The sequence below is a fragment of the Giraffa tippelskirchi genome, chromosome 7 (assembly GCF_054371585.1).
Source record: "Giraffa tippelskirchi isolate mGirTip1 chromosome 7, T2T-mGirTip1v1.2.pri, whole genome shotgun sequence".
NCBI lineage: Eukaryota > Metazoa > Chordata > Mammalia > Artiodactyla > Giraffidae > Giraffa > Giraffa tippelskirchi.
The window spans coordinates 136,491,227-136,516,290 of record NC_137281.1 but is presented as its reverse complement, the minus strand read 5'-3'; the positions used below and the strand labels follow the sequence as shown (position 1 = coordinate 136,516,290).

The 25,064-nt window shown below is 38.0% G+C and overlaps 1 protein-coding gene across 4 annotated transcripts in view; it reads right to left on the bottom strand.

The window, feature by feature from the left end:
• Positions 1-25,064, bottom strand: part of SYNE2 (spectrin repeat containing nuclear envelope protein 2) — a 315,802-nt gene that overhangs the window by 222,216 nt on the left and 68,522 nt on the right. For all 4 annotated transcript variants that reach the window (XM_081509857.1, XM_081509858.1, XM_081509859.1 and 1 more), the window contains exons 3-9: positions 15,869-15,930; positions 14,629-14,724; positions 14,442-14,519; positions 14,261-14,353; positions 8,328-8,509; positions 5,887-6,083; positions 43-143 (exon numbers count right to left, since the gene is read on the bottom strand). In XM_081509857.1, coding sequence (XP_081365983.1) covers positions 43-143; positions 5,887-6,083; positions 8,328-8,509; positions 14,261-14,353; positions 14,442-14,519; positions 14,629-14,724; positions 15,869-15,930 — 809 coding nt within the window. The remainder of the gene's footprint in view (positions 1-42; positions 144-5,886; positions 6,084-8,327; positions 8,510-14,260; positions 14,354-14,441; positions 14,520-14,628; positions 14,725-15,868; positions 15,931-25,064) is intronic.

The following is a 25,064-nucleotide window of genomic DNA, read 5'->3' as shown; positions in this document are numbered from 1 at the left end:
GTACAACAAAAATGAGCTTGGTTTGTACTTATAAAGACATACCTGGGCTTCATCTCCAGACCCAGGTGCCTTCTTTGAATACTGCAGAAACTGTGCCACATAGGTCATGATCGACTTTTCATCAGGATTAACAACATCCACGTCTGCAAAATACAACACAGTGTCAATCAGCTACAGGTGTGATTCACTGTAATACTCAAGAACAGTATTGAAATGAACTTGAAATGGATCAAAGCAGTCAACCAATCATGCAATCTCTGCACACTCACCCTTGCTCCAAGACTATGCAGTAGTTAAAGAGTTTAGATCTAGTCAGGTGGAACTGGGTTGAATCCTGGCAAGAGTACATGCACAGCCTTGGTTTCCTAATAATAAAAAAGTCTGTGTATGTTGTATGTATGAGGACATAAGTAGTCAGGGAGGGTGGAAAGGAAAAGGAAAGCCTCCCTCTTTCTGGTGACACAACGCAGAAACTCCTCTAGAAGTGTAAAAATATAGAGCAGATGGAATTCACTCCTGACACACTGGTCTCTGCACTTGTACAGTAAAGAATCTCAAAGAGTATATGTTGTATAGAAGATTTGTTCAAAACATCCACAAGATTTTATTCATTCATTCATGGAACAAATACATTTACTGAGAGCCTTCTATGGGCCAGTCTTTGTGTTGTACTGAAATAGTCCATGGTGAAATAAATTTGGAAAATGCTGATTTACACAAATTTAAAATATTATAAATTAATTAAAGGGCAGAACATTCCCAGGCCTATAATAAATTAAGTAATTTGCAAAATCAAAAGAAAAGATTGCAATACATTACAAGTAAAATGAACACATAGTTTGGGGATGTCTTTAGCTATGTTGTCAAACTACCAGTGAAGATATTGACAAGGAAATCTATGTTTACTAATTCCATTAAACTCAATTTAAAAAATATTTACAGAGAGTCAACAAACGCAGGTCATAAGCATGATATGTAAGGCTCAGACTTTGCTCATAGGGACTGTCTCATCCCTTCATTCACCAAGTAGATGCTAGACTCTTGAGTAGATACTAGATGTCTTAAGACATTATCTGCCCCTCAAGGAGCTTGCAATTACGAGAAAAACAAACAAATACAATGAATGCTATATGCATGCTTTATGCATGATTTAGGAAACATGTTTCCCAGTGAGTGCTTTAAGTCAGCTGAGAGAAGAAGTGAAACTAATCTATACCCAAATAATAAAATTAAAGACAGTAAGCACATAAAAAGAATCAATAAAAAGGTAGGAGTGGAGTTTCAATAAATAAAGGATCCCTAAGAGTTATTTTATCTTTTATTGGAAAAAATATAAATATCAAGAGATACATAAAATAATTATATTGCCTTAACTGGATACATTAAGATATTTTCATTGGATAAGAAGGTATGCATAGTGAATAAAAGTGTTAACAAGAATGTCTCAAAAGATAATTCCCTTATTCAAATATGACTTTGGTATTTGGTCTGCATAAATAATCATGATGTAGTTCACATTTTTGACCTATTATTTAAACTATATAAAATGAATTATAGGAAATCATTTATACAGTGGAAATTTGTTTTGATTAAATTGTTTATTCCTCTAGTTGCATAGTTATTTTCACATACTAGAACAGAGAAAATAGTTTACACTAGTAATAGACTTAGCAAACACAAGGAGAGAAGCAGTTAAAAAATAGAAATAGGAAATAGAGCAAACCATGGGGGAAAATGAAGAAATTTTTAAAAGATAATGAAAAGTCAATAAGGAAAGATAAAAGATTAAAAAACAAAAAGAAGTAAGAAAAATAACGGAGGGAAGAAAAAAGAAGAAGATGGGTGAAGGTCAAATAAGAAGGATTATTAATAAGCAACAAGAAATCAAACTAATAACAAACCTAACATTATAGAAACACAGAATCATTAGCCTAACTTAGGAATATCACCTAATTCAACTTTTACAATAACAACTAAGTTTCAAAAAAGTAACAATCAGTAGCAGTGAGCATAGGTAGCACCCAGACCTTGGTTTCCAATATCATTCTCCAATAAAAGGAACAGGGCTCCTTGGAGGAATGACTGATCCCAGGACTACAGTAGGAAGTACAGAAGATGAGCCTGGAGCATCTTGTAGTGCCAGAGTAAGGAACTGCCCATGAATGGAATTTCTTCTAAATAGAGCAATAAAATAAAGCAGTATTGGGTAAAATATCCATGAGTCTACAGTGACATAAACAGTTGGATAAGTAAATAAATGAAGAAGAATAGGCAAATCTCCTGTGCAGAATTCCAAATAATTTATGTAGCCAACCTGCCCTCAAGGAGAATTAGCATAACTCTCCTGAGTATGGGCTGTGCCTAGTGATTTCCCTCCAGAGAGGAGAGTATGGGATGGGGGGAAAAAATAGTAGCTTCACAGTGGGGAAAACTCACAAATACTACCTCAGACAGGAGATCAAGGTCAATATCAACAGTGCTGTCAAGCTGACAGTCTGAGAAGAAGCATAACACAAATTCCAGTAGAGACGCATCCAGCAAAATACCTGACCAGTAATCCTCAAAACTAGACAAAAGAAAAGGTCTGAGAAATCGTCACAGTCAAGAGGAGGTCAAGGAGATATGATGACTAGATGGAATGTATCCTGACAGGATCCTGAAGAGAAACAGGGCATTGGGGGAAAACTAAGAAAAGGTGAATAGAGTACTGCCTTTATTATAACATAACAATATTGGCTCATTAATTGTAATTAGTGTACTGTACTAAGATATTAACAATAGGGAAAACAGGGTGTGGGGTATACAGGAACTTACTGTACTATCTTCCCAATTTTCCTGTATATCTAAAACTGTTTCTAAAAATAAAGTATATCAAAAAGTAAAAAAGAAATGAAGTATCAATAAATGTTGCAACATATTATGGGTGAACTTTGAACATTATGCTAATTTAAAGAAGTCAGTCACAGAGCAGTTCTCGTGGGGTTCCTTACCCCCTGCACCTTACCCACCCGGGCAACCTTCCCCTCAAAATTCTCTTGCTTTGTCAGCAAAATAAAATATAGAAAGCCAGTCACAAAAGGCCAGGTATTTGTATAATTCCATTCATGTGAAATTTCCAGAATTGGCAAATCTACAGGGACAGAAAGTAGATTAGTGGTTGCCTAGGGCTATGACTTGGGGGAGGCATGCTTGGCAGGGTTGGGAGGTTGCGGGAAATGGCGAGGGACTACTAATGGGCTCCCCAGATTGATTTAGGGGGTGCCGAAAATATTCTAAATTTGATTATAATGACGGTTGCAAAATTTTGTGAATATACTAAAAACCATTCAATTGTAGAGTTAAATGGGTACACCGTATGGTATGTGAATATATCCTAATAAGGCTATTTAAAACCAGAAAGGTTAAATGACAAAGCCATAGTCATCTCAGTCAGTGATGTGCTTACACCAGCTTGAGAGAGCTGATCATTAAATTTTCATCAGTTTCATAGGTCAGTTGTTAAACACAGTCAGCATTAAAAATTAAATTATATAAATGTACAATTACATAAATTATATTAAAACAAGGGTAATAAATACTCAAAACTCATCAGTACTCAACTATTTCTTTGCATTTTACTTATCCACACTCCTGGGGCTATGCTTACAGTATCTGTAAGATAGAAATAACATACAATGATATACTACTGTGTATCTTCTCCCAATGTATTCAGTGACTTCACATTGGTGGCAAGATTTATACCACAGAAAATCAGCAAATGAAGGCTTCATATGCTGTTTCCTTGAGTACTAAGAGGGCTTCCCTGGTGACTCAGATGGTAAAGAACCTGCCTGCAATGAGAGAGACTCAGGTTCAATCCCTAGGTTGGGAAGATCCCCTGGAAAAGGGAATGGCTACCCACTCCAGTATTCTTGCCTGGAGAATTCCATGGACAGTGGAGCCTGGGAGGCTACAGTCCATAGGATCACAAAGAGTTAGACACGACTGAGAGACTAACACTCTCTGAGTGCTAAGAAAGAGATGGAGAAATTGTTAATAATGCAGGTTAATCTTAAAAGTATGTCCTGTCTATAGCTGTCAAACTGTGACTAGAATAAAACTCAAATTCTTCCAGTATTCTTTCAGCAAAAAAGTCATTCACATCACTGAAGGACAAGTGAAGCTCTGACATGCCTCTTTGCTGTTCCACTTACTCATTAATGCAAAGAAAGTTATCCACCCACACTGACGTCAGAACTACATCAGTTCAGCAACTGCAACCAGAGGCTGGCTACAGATGGATACAAGAGTTTGGCAAAAATTAACAAAGGCTGCTGCTGCTAAGTCGCTTCAGTCGTGTCCGACTCTTTGCGACCCCATAGACGGCAGCCCACCAGGCTCTCCCATCCCTGGGATTCTCCAGGCAAGAACACTGGAGTGGGTTGCCATTTCCTTCTCCAATGCATGAAAGTGAAAAGTGAAAGTGAAGTCACTCAGTCATGTCCGACTCTTCGCAACCCCATGGACTGCAGCCTACCAGGCTCCTCCATCCATGGGATTTTCCAGGCAAGAGTACTGGAGTGGGTTGCCATTGCCTTTTCCTGGGGGCTATATGGAAGTTCTAATAAAGTGCATCATATATTTTTATTTGTAAACTGTGCTACACATCCTTTGGATATGTGTGTGTATACACACACACACACACACATATACACCTGTTTCAGAGAGTCTAATATTAAACACTAACCTACACACCCCTGTTGTTGAGCCGAGACTAGAATTTGTACCTCTTGACCTGTTAGTTCATTGTAACTTTCACCACAAGCCGTTTTTATGACCTTACTGATGTTTTTGTTTTTGTTTAATAAATAAATAAGCTTTGGGTACATTATGAAGGGGCTTCCCAGGTGGCGCTAGTGGAAAAGAACCCTCCTGCCAATGCAGGAGACATGTTTGATCCCTAGGTCAAGAAGATCCCCTGGAGGAGGGCATGGGAATCTACTCCAGTATTCTTGCCTGGAGAATCCCATGGACAGAGGAGCCTGGCGGGCTACGTCTGTAGGGCTGCAAACAGTCAGACACGACTGAAGCAACTTAGCATGCACATTAGGAAACAATGCAATCCAAAATACAGTGCTTTTCCAGAACTGAATTATTTACATCTTAATTTCATGAAGTTAAATATAACCTGATAATTATCTCTTTGAATATAGCCAGTCTTTAGGATTTTGCTATTGTTGTTAACAAACCAACAAAACGGAGCACAGTCAATGGCAAAGCTGGACCAGCCACAGAGGAAGAAACAGAGAAAGTAGCTTCTGTCCTCACAGAGGCCCAGCTTTAATTAGGGGGAGGGAATAGGAACAGGGAGGTACATTGACAATAGACCACTCGAGTGAAAAGTGTTGTGATCCCATGGACTGTAGCCCACCAGGTTCCACTGTCCATGGAATTCTCCAGGGAAGGATGCTGGAGTGGGTTGCCATGCCCTTCTCCAGGGGATCTTCCCAACCCAGGGATTGAACCCTGGTTTCTCGCATTGCAGGCAGACTCTTTACCATCTGAGCCACCGAGACAACTCAAAGTAATATCTTACTTGAGAAATTTTAGAAAAGAATTATCAAATCAAGGAGGACACAATACAGAACACAATAAAAGAAAATTAACACAAAGACTCACATTATTCCGCAAAACAGCATCATTTGCTTTCAGCTATGACATCATCCCTGCAAGTACTAAGTTTAAGTAATTGGTAGGAATTCTTAATTTCATGAAATTTAATAAAGAGTTTAAAGATAAGCCCTCCAGGACTTAAATGTCATGCTGTTATGTTTACTCATATGTGGATACTATTTTCAAATCCTCTTCACACTGGACATTGTTTCAAAAAGAAAGAAGCTTCTTTACCTTCTGGTTCCAGCATTTTGGGGATTTTTAATTCTTGTTCTGCAATTCTGAAGGCCTCTTTCAGATTGTCTCTGTTGGATCTATGCTTCACACTCTTCATGTCAATCAGGTCTGGTCGCAAGGCATGGATGACAGCCAGGAAAGCCATCCCATTTCTCCAGCTTGACTTAAAATCTGTCACAGTGACAGATTCATACCTTTCACAAAAGAATAAAAACATTAAAAATACTATTTAAAAGACTATATTAAAGTACCCCCACTCTATTCATCAGGACTTAAATTTCAGCAAATCAAATTATATCAGTCATCCTAGAAAAGTATTTTATTTTAATCATGAGGTCAAATTAAATTAAAATGCCAAGTTTGATGAGGCTCACAGCACTACAAAATATTGGTTCTCAAAGTGTGGCCCCTGGCCCAGCAATAATGGCATCACTTGGACTGCAGGTAGAAATTCTCAGGCCCAACCCCAGGTCTACCTGAATCACACTTTGGAAGTGGGCCTGAAATCTGTCTTAAAAGTCCTTCACATGACAGTGATACTCAAGTTTAATGCTCTTCATTCAACAATCTGTTGGCTCAACTTAAGTTTGGATCTCTACGAATCATTAAATTCTTTTCACTGGAAGAAATAATTTTCTCATTGGAAAAAATTAAACAATACTTTGTGCCAAGTCAATAGTTAATAGTTCACTGGATAGACGACTGCTTTTGTCAATCCTCTGCTTAGAACCGATCATGAATGAATGGATAAACAAAATGTAGCAGTTCATACAATGAAATATTTAGTCCAAAAAGTAACGAAATTCTGACACATGCTATAACATGGATGAAACTTAAGGATATGATGCTGAATGAAATAAGCCAGTCACAAAAGAAAAACTACTATATGATTCCACTCATATAAGGTACCTTGCAGAATGAAATTCATTGATAAAGAAAGTAGACCTCTGGTGGCCAGAGGCTGAAGGGAAGGAGGGGTTGGAAGGTGTTAAACAATTACAGAGCTTTAGTTTCACAAGATGAAAAAAATTCTGCAGACAGTCAGCAGTGATGGTTACACAACTGTAAATGTACTTAATGTCACTGAACTGTACCCTTAAAAATTGTTAAAGTGGTAAATTTTGTTATGTATATTTTATCACAATAAAAAATTATTTGAAAAAAAATCATAGTTTGTATTATATTTAGAATAACATTGCTCACTCTGGCCCACAAGGCCTTACAAGCTTTGGCTCCTCCTGACCTCTCCTGCCTTTCTATCTCTCCTTTCTTACAATGCTGCAGTGTGGTTGGACCACACTGACTCCATTTTGTCAGCTCCAGCTTAGGCCTGCAGTCCCATCCCCTCTTTCTCTGCATGACCGGTCTTGGCCTGCTCACGAGGAATGTGCCCAAGCCAGATAAGTTCCCCATCAACTTTTTCTCTTGCCTTCATCTGATATGAAAACTAGAAGAATGCCTTTTGCTGACACAGATGGTTAACGGTCAAGACCCCCAGGGAGAGGAAAAAAATCCCTGGTTCCTGTTGGTGCAGAAATACCTCTCCCTTCGTAATTGATTGTTTTTTAGCTTTGGCCCCTTTAAATCCCCCTGTACCCCTTTTGGGGGCACGGAGTGCCTCTGGATCCCTGTCTGCCTAATCCTGCCTGTAAGTGACCCACAATAAACTTCATAATTTCACTTTATGGAGTTGCCTACTTCATTCTTCAGCCTTAAAAGTTCCTTTTCAGTTCAGAGGATATTGTTCAGTATCCCCACCTTCCAACACATAGCAACACCAGCCTCATTCCTGTTTCTCAATAGCCCTTTTAATCCTTCTGCCTGGACACTCTTTCTCCCCAGCCTTCATATACTTAAAGCCATCTCTTCAGGTCTCAGCTCAAAGGTCTCCTCAGAAAGGCACTCCATGATCACCTCAGATAGAAATCCTCTTCCTACCCCTGACATTCTCAACCATAAGTCCTTCCTAACTTTATTGCCAACTATACCGTGAACACATATAAGGCTAAAATTAAGAGACTACACAGTCAACTAAAAGTCTTGACTTTTAAAGAACTCTTAGCATGGTGAAACTTTTTAAAATCTAAATCCACCTTCCAGATGCATAAGAGAATTGTGCCTAAAGAAAAGGATATTTGAAGACTACTTTGTTTGTATACCATAATGGGCCACCTATACATGGGTATGGGAGTGAGGTAAGTTACTCAAGTGACACCACCTTCTGGTCTTTAAAACCAAGAGTGGCTGAGCTCACAGACATCTACACGTGAAAAATTCAATGTGAGAGGAAGGAGAGAGTGAGCATTTTCTTCTTATGAGAAGGAAGTTTTCAGGTAGCTGTCACACCTATTTGGCCAGATTTTCAGACCTGGAGGTCAGTAAGGTCGTGTTGGTGGGTACAGCTGCCCTGTGTGTCTCCCCTGGTCACAGCTACTTACGAGGCACACTGCTCCTGAGCCCACTGGAGAAGAGCCTTCTTTGCAGACATCCGCCATCTTTCTTGGACTTTGGAGCATTTCTTAGCTGGAGGACTTGAGGTAGGAGAGGAGTCAACTGCACTCACACTGTCCAGGGAAGGCTGACTGTAACTGCCAGGAAGAGTCCGGGCAAGCTCCTCAATCTAAGGAAGACATAATAATTGTTAACGTGTACGGGATCATAAGTTAGCAGCATTGAGACAAAACCTTTAGCCAAAACAAGACCTAAAAAGTATCATTTAACAGTAACAGTTTACTCGTGGTAAAATGAGCCCTGCACAAGTCCTTGAACAATGGCATTTGGCATCTGGGGCTACACTTTGGTTTTCTTTCTGTGGACTTCTGTCACGCCTGCCCTCACTCAGGCATGGTGTTCCACACTGAGGGCAGGCATCTATTCACCCCCCTACCATGCTTATAGAGCACTTCACTGCTGCTCAACATACGTCAGTCAAAACTCAACTGAGCTTAACTGAGCCAGTCAAGAAAATTTCTGGAGAGATTGGGTCAATTAAAATGCATCCTTGATTATAAACCATTAAAAACCAAATATACATACAGGCAAAAATAAACACATGGAGATGCTAAGTTTCAAGAGAGAAAAAAAAAATCACTCAAGTATATGAAAAATAACCTCATTGATCATTTCAGAAATCTAAATGCATACAGCAAGAGGATAGTGTTTTCATTCATAATGCAGGCAAAAATTTTTAAAAGATAACAGTCAGTGATGAATATTCATATATTGCTAAAATCACATAAATTGATTCAGATTTCTTGGATGGCAATATGATAATACATACAGAAAATGTTAAAAGACAAACCCAGAAACAGATGTGTTATTGAAAGATGTACATTTTTTTCAATGATTGCAGATTTCCCAAATAACCATTAATAGTAGGTGTGACCAACACAATGAACAAACCTGATCTGGTTTGCATACCGTCTTGCACCTAAAATGGCACCCAGTACATGTATATTTATATAAATATATTTATGTAAATATAGACTATTTACCAAAATTGACATGCTGAGCCATAAAGCAAGCCACAGAAATTTTGAAGGACTGATATAATTCAGATTATATTTCTGACCATGCTGAAATTAAACTAGAAATTAGTGAAGATATAACAAATAAACTTCAAATATTTGGAAATTAAGTCATAGGTTGTTATAGAACCCATCAGTCAAATGAGAAATCATAATGAAAATTTTAAAATCTTTTGAACAGAACAAAAATGAAAATATTATATTCATGGATTAAAAGATGCATTATTTAAGAGATATCAACTTTTTCCAAATGATTTTATACTTTGATCAATCCTCATTAAAATTCCAGTAGCTTGCGTGTGTAAATTAACAATAAGCTTACCCAATGGTATATCTCAACTACATCTCAATAAAAAAAAAATTATATGGAAATACAAAGAGCAGAGAAGCCAAGGTGATCTTGATAAATAAGTAGGACAGCACACTACCAGATATCAAGACTGACTTTACAGCTAAAGAAATTAATATAGTATAGACTTGGTGCAAGGATAAATAATGGGACAGAACAATCTGAAAACGGAGCCATACCTACATGACTACTTGATTTATGAAGGTGATACTATAGCACAGTAGGAAAATGATGGTCTCTTCAATTAATGCTGGGCACGTGGACACGTGAAGCGGGAGAAAGGGGAGGGCTGGATGAACTGGGAGAGTAGCACTGACAATACATACACCACCACGTGTGAAACGATAGCTGTGGGAAGCTGCTGTACAGCACAGGGAGCTCAGCTCGGTGCTCTGTGATGACCTAAAGCGCTGGGAGGGAGGGAGGCTCAAGAAGGAGGGGTATATGTATACTTATGACTGATTCATGACATTGTACAGCAGAAACCAACACATTGTAAAGCAATTTTCCTCCAACTGAAAAAAAAGAAAAAAAGCACAGAAAGTGCAGACACTTGCTATCACAGCAAACAGAAAACAAAAAGTGTTCTGGAAACGAGAAAGTTATTCTGCACACAACTGCTGAAAAGTTGCCTAGTAATTATACTAGATATGTTTAGTATCTTTCAAGACCCTATGTAAAGGGACATTTTTTCTTCCTTATATATCCTAATTATTGGAAAAATGTGGTATTTGTTCATTCCCCTGCAAAAAGTATCAGTTTTTGTAAGTTAAGATTTTTAATGCTTATCAATGTCCTTGGTAATCCCTAACTCAGTCAAGTTCTCAGTAAAGCAAGGAAAAAAAAAATTAGTGTTGGGTCAACTAGATAGCCATATGGAAAAAATAAATCTTGATTGCTTTAACATAACATATTCACACAAATCTATTCTTCTTTTTAACTCTGTATCAAAGTATATTTGATTTACAATGTTGTATTAGTTTCAGGTGTACAAATAAATCAATTCATTCTTGAAAGACTGCAGATCTAAATGTAACATGTGAAATAATAAAGCTTTTAGAGATGTGCTGCCCAATATGATAGCCACTAGCCACATGCGAGGAGAAGGAAATGGCAACCCACCCTGTCAGGATACATTTAATAGGAGGCTTCCTGTGTGCTGTTTTCAGTCTTGCGTGAATTCTATGTTCCTTAACAGCACCTGAATACAGGTGCCAGAGAGCTGGCAAGCCGGCTTTCGGGGATAATAGAAATTCATGTATCTCATTCATATGGAAATTCCATATGGTGAACAGCAGCCATTTACAAGTCTCCTCCTTTCTGATATGTAAAGTAACTGTTACAACCCCCTCTCTAGAGAATAATTCTAACCTCCGGCTTTCTAGATGACTTGTTAGACTTTTGATCCCTATCTCTGCTAAAAAGGGCTATCTGGTAAGAGAGTATATATACGCCCACAATATGTTGAATAAATGCCTTTGTTCCACCAGAGCAATGGTCACTGTGTCTTTCCTCATTTTCCTCACTCTCACTCTCTCCATTTCAGGCTGTTTCCACGGAGCACAGGTGTCCACCGTGTCTACTTATTTGTCCGGGCTTTCAAGACCTCTTCGAGAGGGCGCCCTGAGCCTACGTAGACGGTGCTAGCTCTTTGTCCTAGAGTTATATTGGCATACTGTGTAAACCAGGGAATATCAGCTTCTTTTCTTCCTTCTTTTCTTATCGGTCGACTCTGTACCCCCAAGTTCCGGTCCATTAAAGGACCACAACACCACTCCAGTATTCTTGCCTGGAGAATCCCAGGGACAGAGGAGCCTGGTGGGCTGTTGTCTATGGGGTTGCACACAGTCGTATACGACTGAAGCGACTTAGCAGCAGCAGCAGCCACATGTGACTATTTAATTTTTAAAATTTTTAAATTTAATTCCTCAGACATATTAGCCACACTTTAAGTGTTCAATAGCGATAGGTGGCTAGCATCTATTGTTCTGTACAGTACAAGTATAGAACATTTCCATTATTGCAGAAAGTTCTACGGGAAAGAACTATTCTAGAACGTAAGAGAATATCTCCATGATATTGGCAATGGGAAAGAATTCTTTAAAAGACATAAAAAGTACTAGCCACCAGAAAAAAAAAAGAAGCTGATAAACTTGAACTACATTAAAATTATGAATGTCTATTAATTAAAGGATTGAAAAGGCAAGTCACAGAGAGAAGATATTTGCAATTTATATATATATACCCAACAAAGGACTTGGATCCAGAATGTATTTTAAAACTTCTATAAATCATTACACATAGCAGAATAGCTAAAATAAATGTTTTGTTTTTTTTAATGTCAAGTATTAGTGCGAATTGGTGCAAAGAACTCTCAAACTCTGATAACAGTGCAAATCAGAAAAAGCTCGAAAAACTGTTGGGCAGATCTACTAAAGCTAGAGATCATTTGCCCTACAGCCTAGCAGTTACAGTCCTAGATAAATATGCAACAGAATTGAGGCCACCAAAGGCACCAAATGGCATATACAAGAATGTTCTTAGCAGTTTTATTTGTAACAGCTTAAAAATAGCAACAAAAGAAATGTTTGTCAACAGCAGAATGGTAAATAAGTTCTAGTATATTCATGCACTGGTATGTTCATACACAGCAATGAAAAGGAAAGACTCTAAGAGGATGAATCTCACAGACATGATGTTAAATAAAATAAATCAGATACAAAAGAGTATTATATAGTGTATGCAAAAGAATTCAGTTATAATGCCCTGTATACTGTATTTAAAATGCTAAACTAACCAATGATAAAGATCAGGTAGTGGTTATCTTTAGGGAAGGACAGCAGAGGCTGGGAGAAAGACCTGGGGCTCTGACATGCTGGCCATGTTCTATCTTTCTATCTTCAGTTACATGGTGGTTACATGGATGTCTTTAATTTACGAAAATTCATCAAGCTCTATACTTAAGATTTGTGTACACTTTTTCTCTATGTGTGTTATACTCTTACCAAAAGTTCATTTACAGTATTAAAACAAAACTTTAAAAAGCTTTTATTTTGTAAACTTTATGGACCAAGAATGCTGTTTTGAGGAATTTGGCCCATGGGAATGATTAAGATAATATGCAAAAGTTTTATCTTAAGGCTAAATTTTTTTGGAATTGCTTACAGTCACAAAAAACTGTGAGCATTCTGAGAGTCCATTAATGAAATACTATGCTTTACTATAGAACACCATGCTTGCATTAAAATATATATAAACCCAGAAAGATGATAATTAGAATAGTTTGAAAACAATATGGATAGCACAATCCTATTTTGTTTAAGACAGACATGCATGAATATATATATTAATTCCTGCTATATTATGTCATGAGGACTGTACATCAAACTAATTGAAGTGGTTATCTGTGAGTGGTGAAATTATAGATGACTTTCTATTTATTATTTATGTTGGAATTTTAAATTATATTTCAAGTACCCTAAAAAGTATGGAAAATATTTAACATGCCTATGAATTATCAAATTTTAATATTTTACCACATTCAGTTCATAATTTTTAAAGAAACAAAACACAGTTTGAGCCTCAGTCTTTGTACATTCAATTCCATTTCCTTCCCTTCCCACAGGAAAAAACTCCAAATCCTAAATTTAGTTTTCACCATCCTCATGCATATTATTCTACTATAACTACAAATATAGGTAATCAGAAATGATATAAAGTCTCTATTTTGTACCAACTATAGGTATACAGGAATGATACAAAGTCTCATTTTGTTTGAAATTTTACATAAATTAGTTATGCTACTTTCTATTTTTCCTAAAATAAGCACTTGCTTTCCATATAATCTTTAAAGTTATTTCTAATTATGGAGATTACCTACATGTAAACTTTTAAGTAGCTCCAGAAAACATGCACTAATTCAAAATTCCAGGCCTGAAAGTATGTATTTATCAATCATAAGTGTCATAAAGTTAGGACTATAATCATCTTATTTGCTATTATTTTCTTAGTGTCCTAGCACAAAAGCAAGCACATAGTAGATGTTCCAAAATACTCATGGAGTGAAGGGAAAGTTATGAGTCAGTCTTGGGACAGAACTAGACGTTGCAGGACTATTAGAACAGACAAGGGACCTCAAAAATAGGGAGATTTTTACCCAGTTTAGTGGATTAATTTTCAAGAATTTACTCCAAAAGCTTCCCATTCTCTCTTCTACCAGAGTAAACAATAATAAACAAAATTTTACCACGGCAAGTCCTATTCAGGCTGGGGCTGATACATATATGCTATTTTAGGATATCATGATAATTTATCATTCAATTTTCATTTGAAGAGTAACATAAGTGACAAAAGGTTGGCTATATATTTTTCACCGGAAAAGACTTCCAAAGAGTCCCATTTCTAAAGAAGCTCTAGCGTCGTCACACTTTTGCACTACACTTATTTTATACTGTGCTAATTAGAAGATGAGTACTTTTCATATCAAACTACTCACATGAAAGTGCAGTATAATTGTCCAAATGAGACCAAGAATAATGGATGGGTTTCCATCTATGATATCAGTAACATGAATATTTATTAGCTTAATCTGGAAAAGAAAAATGCAGGTTAGAAAAGAGAAAATATTTCACAGCATTAATCTCCCCAACTAATTTTCATGTGAATTTCATACTCACTGATTGGTTTTTTAGGAATGTCAGAGCATTTTCTATATTGATTCTACACTGGAATGTATTAGATCCTTTATCTCGAGGCTATGAGATTCAAGCAAAATACATCACTCAGAAATGTGATTTTTTTTTTAACCCACAAAATTTCTTAATGTCATTTTAAAAGCTTACCAACCTAATTTTTAAAACTTACCAATTGCTGTCCTGAGAGTACTTCCAGCAGGTCCAGGAGGACATGCCCCTTTTTAATGTCTGTGAACAGGTCTGTTACAACTGAGGGAGGGGTGTGCTACCAAAGGTCACAAGAAAAGTAATCATTAACAGTTTGGAACAAAAACATAGTAACATTAAGAATCTCATAAATGTGCTTTTGGATCTTTGCAAAAGCTAAGATTCAGTAGTGATTTTCTTCTTAATTAACAGGATGATAGAAAACACACAAAGTTCCATATCCAAACATGATAAGGAAAGAAGTGACCTTAACTCACAGTAGATTTCCAATAACACAACACCCTTTCAGCGTTCACAGAGAGCTTAAAACCTGTGTGGAGAAATGGCATTCAAGATACTCAGAATCAGCCAATAGTGACCCATTTGGGGAGGAGATCACATTTCTGGAATAACCTGTTTATGAATTTATTCTTTGTAGAACTACAAGCATTGGGCTAGGATGGGTAGTCTGTGAGAGAGGCTCATTCATTTTTGTATCTAGGTTACTCCAGGCACTTGGCATCACTGAGAGCCAGGATGGCACAGAGATTAAGATCAAGGTCTCGGGTCCAGACTGCCTGGGTTTGCATCCCAGTACTATCACTCATGGCTTCCCTGGGTCAGGAAGATACCCTGGAGTAGGAAATGGCAATCCAATCCGGTATGCTTGCCTGGAGAATTCCATGGATGGAGGAGCATGGTGGGCTTCATGAGCCCATGCCTGGGGTTGCATGAGCAACTAGTACTACACTACTACACTATCGCGTATAAGTTGTGGGACCTTTGAGAAGTCACACAACTTCTCTGTGCCTTACATTCCTTGTTTTTTAAATAGAAACAATACTATTTATATCATGGGATGTTGTGAATTCAATGAAATGTAATGAGTAGTCAGTACATTTAAAGAACTTAGCAGTGTCTAACATAACACTCAATATATAGGACTTCCGTTATAATTGCATTTGATAAAACAGATGCTGCTGCCTTAAATATTTTATAGCACTGTCTCCCACATCCTTAATAGAAGTGCCCAAGTGCCCTCTTTTAGTGTTGGGAAAGAATAACAAATATATCAAAACAGAATACCAAAGATTAAGGTGACATTCAACACATTCTTTCGACCTTTTATCTGTCACCATTGCCATTTTGGAGACCAAAACAGGAGAGAACAGGAGGAATCACTTAAATATATTTTTAGCTTGATTTGCTCTGTTTTTCCTCACCTTTGCCAACTGTGAGTTTATCCAGCAGGTGAAGGTTTTCTTCTGAGTGTCTTCCTGTTCAGCTATTTAAAAAGGACAACGGCAGTTAGAAAATGAGAAGCCTCAGAAGCCATTTGAACAAATCAGAGCATTAAAGGTCTGTCACTCTGGGAATGTGCATATGTCTCACAGTCTTACAAACTTTCTTGGAATTTAGTCTAAATTTCAGATGTTTGTCCAAGAAATGTTTTGGAAATAACATGTTGACATGACTTTTTTTTTAAACCCACAGATTAACTGCAAGAGACAATGGTTTTTTAATACCTTTTACTGACAAAAGAATTAAGCCCCTACATAACCTTGACAGTGCTGTACAAAGACCTGTAAAGAAGAAGAAAAAAAAAAAAGTTGATAATCCAAAAGGACTTGCCGTCTAAGCCAACAACACTCGGAACTTCAGATAAACCCAGAACACCTGAAAACATCCAAAAGGCTCATAAAGTCATGGCAGTTTAGTCTTGACATTTACCATGAGTATTTATCATACAGAATATATTGCCACTGAATTCACTGTAAATGAGCTGCAATTAGAGTCAGAGAGGCCTGAGTTCAAATCCTGCCTCTGTTACTGAGTAGCTGTGGGACATAGAGCAGGTTACTCGTGGAAGATGGTGGGTAGCACACACTGCTAGAACTGTTAGTGATTCACTCGAAGTGCATGGACCTTGGCAACGAGGGAACACAGAGTAGGTGCCAGCTCTCATTCTGACCAACTGGGCAGAGGGTCCCGGGAAAGAGCCACACATTCGAGGTGGGTCTTCGCTTCCTTCCTGGGGCAAGAGAGAGCCCCACACCAACCCCATGCTTCCCGTACACTCTGTCTTCCTACTACACCACACACTGCCATCTCTCTTTCTCTCACACTTCATATCCAATGCCTCAGGAAGTCCTCTTAGGTCCAAGTTCAACATACATCCAGAATACGACCACTTCTCCCCACCTTCACTATAACCATCCTGGTCCACGTTAACTCACATCGGGAAATCGCTCCGCTCCAAACTGTGCAAGGGCTCCTCACTTCACTCCTTACAATGCTACCAGTCCCACACCACCTGCCCCCGCCCTCACCCAACCATCTTCCTTTTGCTCATTCCACTCCAACCACTCTGGCCTACCTGGTTTATTTGTTTGTTTCTTCAAATTCTCCAGACACACTCCCACCTGAGGGCTTTTGTACTAGCTCTCTTTCCTTCCAAGAATACTCTTCCTACAGATATCCCTACAAGCTAACTCCCTCATCTCCTTCAAATCTTGGTTTAAATGGCACTCATCTGTAAAGTGGAGAAGGCACTGGCGACCCATTCCAGTACTGTTGCCGGGAAAATCCCATGGATGGAGGGGCCTGGTAGGCTGCAGTCCATGGGGTCGCGAAGAGTCAGACATGACTGAGAGACTTCACTTTCACTTTTCACTTTCCTGCATTGGAGAAGGAAATGGCAACCCACTCCAGTGTTCTTGCCTGGAGAATCCTAGGGATGGGGGAGCCTGGTGGGCTGCCGTCTATGGGGTCGCACAGAGTCGGACACGACTGAAGCAACTTAGCAGCAGCAGCAGCAGCAGCATCTGTAAAGGTCTATTCTGACCCTGCTAGTTTAAACAGTAACAACCCCACTTCTTCTGCCTCTTGTCCTGCTTGATTTTTTTTTTTTTTTCTACAGCACTTACCACCTTTAACATTCTATGTAAGCTACATATGTAGTATTGTTGTTCAGTCGCTCAATTGTGACCCACTCTTTGCAAACCCATGGAGTGCAGCACGCCAGGCTTCCCTGTGCTTCACCATCTCCTGGAGTTTGCTCAAACTCATGGCCATTGAATCAATGATGCCATTCAACCATCTCATCCTCTGTCACCCACTTCTCCTCCTGCCCTTAATCTTTCCTAGCATCAAGGTCTTTTCCAATGAGTCATCTCTTCACATCAGGTGGCCAAAGTAATGGAACTTCAGCTTCAGCATCAGTCCTTCCAATGACTATTCAGGGTTGATTTTCTTTAGGATTGACTGGTTTAATCTCCTTGCTGTCAAAGGGACTCTCAAGAGACTGCTCCAGCACCACAGTTCATCAGTTCTTTGGTGATCAGCCTTCCTTATGTTCCAACTATCACATGTGTACATGACTACTGGAAAAACCATAGCTTTGACTATACAGACCTTTCAGCAAAGTGATGTCTCCGCTTTTTAATACACTAAGTTTGTCATAGCTTTTCTTCTAAGAAGCAACAGTCTTTTAATTTCATGACTGCAGTCACCAACTGCAGTGATTTTGGAGCCCAAGAAAATAAAGTCTGTCACTGTTGTCTTTTTTTTCCCCATCTATTTGCCATAAGTTGATGGGAACAGATGCCGTAATCTTTGTTTTTTGAATGTTGAGTTTTAAGCCAGCTTTTTCACTCTCCTCTTTCACCCTCATCAAGAGGCTCTTCAGTTCCTCTTCACTTTCTGCCATAAGGGTGGTGTCATCTGCATATCTGAGGTTATTTGATATTTTTCCCAGCAATCTTGATTCCAGCTTGTGCTTCATCTAGCCCAGCATTTTGCATGATGTACTCTGCATATAAATTAAATAAGCAAGGTGACAATATACAATCTTGACATATTCCTTTTCCAATTTTGAACCAATCTGTTGTTCCGTGTCTGGTTCTAACTGTTGCTTCTTGACTTGCATACAGGTCTCTCATGAGGCAAGTAAACTGGTCTGGTATTCCCATCTCTTGAAGAACTTTCCACAGTTTGTTGTGATGCACACAGTCAAAGGCTTAAGTGTAGTCAATGACGCAGAAGTAGATGTTTTTTGGAATTCCTTTGTTTTTTCTATGATCCAACAGATGTTGGCAATTTGATCTCTGGTCCCTCTACCATTTCTAAATCCAGCTTGAACATCTGGAAGTTTTCCGTTCACATACTGTTGAAGCCTGACTTAAAGGATGTTGAGCATGACCTTGCCAGCATGTGAAATGAGTGCAATTGTGTGATAGTTTGAACATCCTCTGGCATTGCCCTTCTTTGGGATTAGAATGAAAACTGACCTTTTCCAGTCCTGTAGCACTGCTGAGTTTTCCAAATTTGCTGGCATATTGAGTGCAGCACTTTCACAGCATCATCTTTTAGGGTTAGAAATAGCTCAGCTGCAATTCCATCACCTCCACTAGCTTTGTTTGTAGTAATACTTCCTAAGGCCCATTTGACTTCACACTCCAGGATTTCTGGCTCTAGGTGAGTAATCACACCATCGTGGTTATCCAGGTCATTAAGACCTTTTTTGTATAGTTATTCTGCATATTCTTGCCACCTCTTCTTAATCTCTTCTGCTTCTGTTAGGTCCTTACTGTTTCTGTCCTTTATTGTGCCCACCTTTGCAATAAATGCAAATAAATAAAATGTTCCCTTGGTGTCTCTAATTTTCTTGAAGAGATCTCTAGTCTTTTCCATTTGATTGTTTTCCTCTATTTCTTTGCATTGTTCATTTAAGGCTTTCTTATCTCTCTTTGCTCTTCTTTGGAACTGCATTCTAAGGGGTATATCTTTCCTTTTCTTGCCTTTCACTTCTTTTCTCAGTTATTTATAAGGCCTTCTCAGACAACCATTTTGCCTTGTTGCATTTCTTTTTCTTGGGGATGGTTTTGATCACCACTTCCTGTACAATGTTACAAACCTTTATCCACAGTTCTTCAGGTGCTCTGTATATCATATATGTAGTAGGTTAATCATTTAATGTCTTGCTCTCCTCACAACAGAATTTAAGCACCACACAAGCAAGATGTTTCATCTGTGAAATATTCCATGGCCTGGAAGAGTCTGACCAGATTCTAAATAAATATTTGCTAAAAGAGTAGGAATAACAATAATTTTATTAATTATTATTGTTATATTTTATTTGCTGTACTGAGAAGGTCAAATCTACCTTTATGTGTTTGCATTCCTTCTTTGAAAAGCTGTCTGTTCTATCTTGTAAAACACTGTTTTCCTTTGACTCTTCCCATTCACCCCCATTAATCTCTAACACGGTTAAACTGAAATGGTTGGCATGACACCTAGTTTGAGTTCTCAAAAATGTTTTAATCTGATGAGAGCTCAGGGTGAGGAAATGAAGAGAACCTGAGTAAGTGGAATTTTAAGGTCTTTATAATTGTGACTAACTAGAGATTAAAGATGCACTGAACCTTGTTGGATTTCCTCCACTTTTTTAATCCATTTCATTTTTTCTGTGTTACCAGATGAAATTAGTTGCAGCTCATTTGCACATTAAAGGGTGCTCAATAATTGAGCACCCAATCTATAATCTACACAAGCAAATATAAAATAACCAAAAATTTCCAATGAAAACCTTATCTCTGACCTAATTTGATTAAAATCTAATAAAAACAAGGAGAAAAACAATAAGATGAGCAGTCAGTACAAATCCCCACCTGGAACTCTACAATTGAAACCTTCATGAAAAGCTTTAAAAAGGAAATTTCATGGCTTTTAACGAATGCACTCTCCAAATTTACAGGATACTTGGTCATCCTGGAAATCAGAAACCTTCAAATGCAACAAGGACCCTTTGCTAACAGCAACAAAGATGTCCCAGGTGTCATTAAACACCCTTATAACCACTCGATTGAATGGCTTTGTCCATGCCATATCACTTACCCTTTGACACTTTTCCCCACACTTCCATACTGTCTTACCCTTGAAAAGTGCTATTAATTCAACAGGAATCAGAGCCAAATAGCTCACCCTATGGCAGGACAAGTAACCTTTTGTTCTTTTCAAAGGTTTGACCCATTGGGGAAAAAATAATTGAGATCCACATGCTTTAAAGCAACTTAATTTGAGTGGGTGAGATTTTATTAATGTTGGGTTTTATTGTTTAAACTTTCAGAGTAACTTTCTAATAAAATAATAAAACTTTTCACAGAATGGTATGAATAGAATAGGACCTTTTATTTTTTTATTCTATTTCTTTAATTTTTTACATTTAATTTTATTTTATATTGGAGTATAGTTGTGTTAGTTTCAAGTATACAGCAAAATGATTCAGATATATATATACCTGTTCTTTTTCATATTCTTTTACCATATAGGTTATTAAAGAGTATTGAGTAGAGTTCCCTGTGCTATACAGTCTTTGTTGATTATCTATTTTATATATAATAGTATGTACATGTTAATCTCAACTTCCTAATTTATTCCTCCTCCCCATCTTTCCCCTTTGGTAACCATAAGTTTGTTTTTTAAGTCTGTGAGTCTATTTCTGTTTTATAAATAAGTTCATATGTGTCATTTTTAGATTCCACATATAAGTGATATCATAAGATAGTTGTCTTTCTCTGTCTGACTTACTTCACTTAGCATGATAATCTCTAGGTCCATTCATGTTGCTGCAAATGGCATTACTTCATTCTTTTTTATGGCTAAATAATGAGGACCTTTTAATCAGCAGTTAGGGATGGAAAAAAACAAAAGTAGAAAGAGAATAATAAAATCTACCATAATGATGAGCTTTTTAAAATACCAAGGAGTAGATAGAGTGAGAAATTCTCTCTCCTGATGTTTTTAAGGCAAATAAGAAATATGTATAAGGCAGGAAAATGTAGTCAGTGAATTTTATTCAGGCCCATATAGGTGATTATCACTGATTATCATTCTTGGAAAAAATCTGGCTGAGTTTGAGAAAGGAGGCATAGAAGGAAAAGATTTTCTCTAGGTGTCATTACCATAAAAATACATTTAATCCCTGAGTTTGTTCTTATTCAATCTGCCTTTTGTGAGCTGGCAACTCATATCTTTAGCTGGAGGGGAACTTAAATGAAAACAAATTGAGTTAAGCTCAGTTAAAGAGGGTGGATTGTAAATTCATTACTAAGCTCATTATAAAACTACCGTGGCCACTGGGTCTCACCAAGGTCCAGTTTCACAAAAGTTCATCTAAAATGTTGACTCCAGCAGTCCTTCCAGTTATTAAAAGTTCAAAGACAGCTACCAGGCATAAGAATCTCTAATTTACATTTTCACTAAAATACAGAGCAATGCATTACTACAATGAGGCTTCTCCAAGAATGTTCTCTACTGCATGAGGTCACCAAGGAAGTTTTGTAACCTCCTTCTGTCCAGGAATTTCCCTTTCTACTGGTGGATTACTGATTACAGGTTTACTGCACATGGCCCCAGATTTATTACTTGGATCTTTCACTCTCCTCATTAAAATCTTTTGATCATTCCCTAATTCCTTAATGAATTCTTAGTCTAACATTTCAGGTCATTCATAATGTGACTCTGATCAACTTTTCCCTGACTCATCTCCCATAACTTCTCTACTTGTATCCTACTGCTCTAGCCAAACCAGAGTATCTACAATTCCTCAATTGAGTTGCACTGTTTTCTTCATCAATAGGCTATGTACCCTCTGGATTGGCCAATTCTTCCATATCCCTCTGCACCCACAGAAATCCAAGCACCCAGCACCTGGGGGGTGTTAGACTGACATTTGTTAAAATAAGAAATATCCTGTTCGGTGTTCCCTTTGCAAAATAGAAATAGTCTCTTCTGGCTCTGGCTTACCACAACACTTTGTTGGATCTTTTTCTTTAATCTTTACCATTAGAAAGTATATAATCCTCATAAAACATTTTTTCAAACAGTAATAGAATTCAAAGTTATTCTTAACTTCCCCAAACACCCACTTCCCTTGCCCTGAGACAACATTAATTAACAATCTCCTGTACATCCCTTCTAGATTAGGCAGGCCTAGAAAAGAAATTCTAAAGGGCAAGGGTTTGTTTTGATTGGACACTGGGTCTCTAGCTCCAAGAAGTAAAACACACTCAGTCAAAACTTGTCGAATGAATGAATGAATGTATATGTAAATTAATTACTACATATGATATTTTTTAAGTTGATAATTCAAAAAAAACATGATTTAGGTACACTATTTAAAGCTGAAAAGCATCTGTTAAACGATAAGAAAATTTTTAAAAGATCATAAACCTTCCACATTAACAGGAAGGAAGAAAATTATATCTAGCTAGTAAAAAGAAAAAAGCAGATACATATGTGCCCATGTGTGTGTGTATTTTCTTAAGTGAAAGAGAGCAAGTTATAAAGTAACGTGTTTATAATTCCCTCATCTGTATTTTTATGACAGGATAGCTCCATGAAAAACTCAACAGTTTTGTTTCTATCTTACGGTAATTACCACTTGCTGTTCATGTACTGCAGTCATGCACCTGCATGTAGCTTCTCTCCTACTCAATGGACAAACCTTAAAACTAAACCTTTATCCTTTTGTGTTTTTGCTTCCTCTTAACTCAGTGCCATGTAGAGAAGAGATACTCAATAAATTTAGCTGACTGAAAGATTTAGTAAAGATTAAAAGACTGAGGCTCAAACTGGCTTGTCGTTGCCTGGAAAAGAGTTTATTGGCAACTGTTACTAGGCCTAGGTCTTATCCTAATCCTTGTTTTAAAAACCCTTGGGCAACTTTAGACACAGTTGGGGAGGGAAAGAGGGAAACAAATGGAGAAACTAGCATCAACATATATACACTATCATGTGTAAAACCGATAGCTGGTGAGAAGTTGCTGTATAACACAGGGAGACCAGTCTGGCACCCTGGGATGACCTAGGGGGTGGGATGGGGGAGAGGGGAGTATATATTTTATACATATAAAAATAATGTATGATTATGGTTGAGTCACGCTGCTGTACAGCAGAAACCAACACAACATGTAAAACTTAAAAAACAACATAAACTCAAATAAATAAATAAAAACCCCTGGGCAATTTCTTTCTCCTGCTAAGAAAATGTCTTGAACAAAAGGGCATGTACTAATGAGACCCTGTGGCTCTCCCCTGAAACAATCCTACCAACTCCTTGTTAGTTGGGACAGCCACAGTAAGGATAAACAAATTCAGTAAGACAATAATACAACACATTTTAGCCATGTGTTCCAACAGCCATCCCGAAGAATCTTACCCAAGCTCTTATCCAATAGAAAGGGAACTAAAAACAATAAGGCCACCTCTTCTATTGTTTTTCATGGAGATAATAACAAATAGAAATAAATGAAGAAACAAATTAAGAGAAAGAAAACACATAGGCACGCACAATCAAAACAAGAAAAGCCTAAAATATCTTAAGAATAAACAGGAAAAGGCCTGTGACTGAACTACCAAAGCGGAGACTATTAACCAACAGAGAAAGCAAGGGGACAATTTACAACACATTTTCTTGTAACCAACCATATGCCAAACAAGCAAGCAAGCAAGAAAAATAAATAGTACCAAGACTGAGGCCTCACTTACTGAATCAGAAAAGTGAGTTTAGAAGCTAAGTCTTAGCTAACATATCTCGTAAGCACAGTACCCAACCATGTCTCTACCTCAAAATTCTTTTCATTCAAGTACTTCCTCCCTGGAGAATCTACATTGTCACTATGGAAAAGAAAAAAACAAAAACCAGCAACTGACTGTCAAACCAGCATTCCAGCACTGAAACCATACTCTACCTCCCTACTTCTCTCCAGACTTGTCCTCATCTGTATTTTCATCTCAGGGGTTTGACACCACCATCTTTTATCAGCCACAAGTACAGCCTATTGCCAAATCCTGCCAACTCTGCCTCCACGAGGCTCTGGCATATGCACTTCCTTCTCTAAATCTGACGGCCCTCCTGCCTCATCTACCATCAGCTCTGGTGCAGACCGCAGCCATGGCCAATCACGTAGGCTCTGCTCCCTTCAATCTATTCTCCACTTCAACTAGTAAATCTGCCCACAGCACCTTTTCCACCCTCTGATGGTTTCTCTCTGCTCTGAGGATCAAAAGCAGAACAGCCTGTGAAGCCCTGCATGGTTCACCCACAGCATCTCTCCAGCCTCAGCACATATTAACACTACCCTTCCCCGGTGTCCAGCGCTCCAGACACTCCATCTTCCTCCAGGACCTTTAGAAGTTATTGTTCCTCCTGCCACACCTGTTTGTACCACCCTTCCCTTTCACCTACTTAACTTCTAATTACACTTAGGGCTCAGCTCAATTGTTACATCCCAAAGGAAACCTAAGCCAATTCGTCTTCCTCTACTACTTAAGCACTTACCTCAACTTATAATCACTGACAAGGTTAAGAGCTTGGACTCTACAGCCAGACTACCTGAGTTTGATCCATATTTGCAA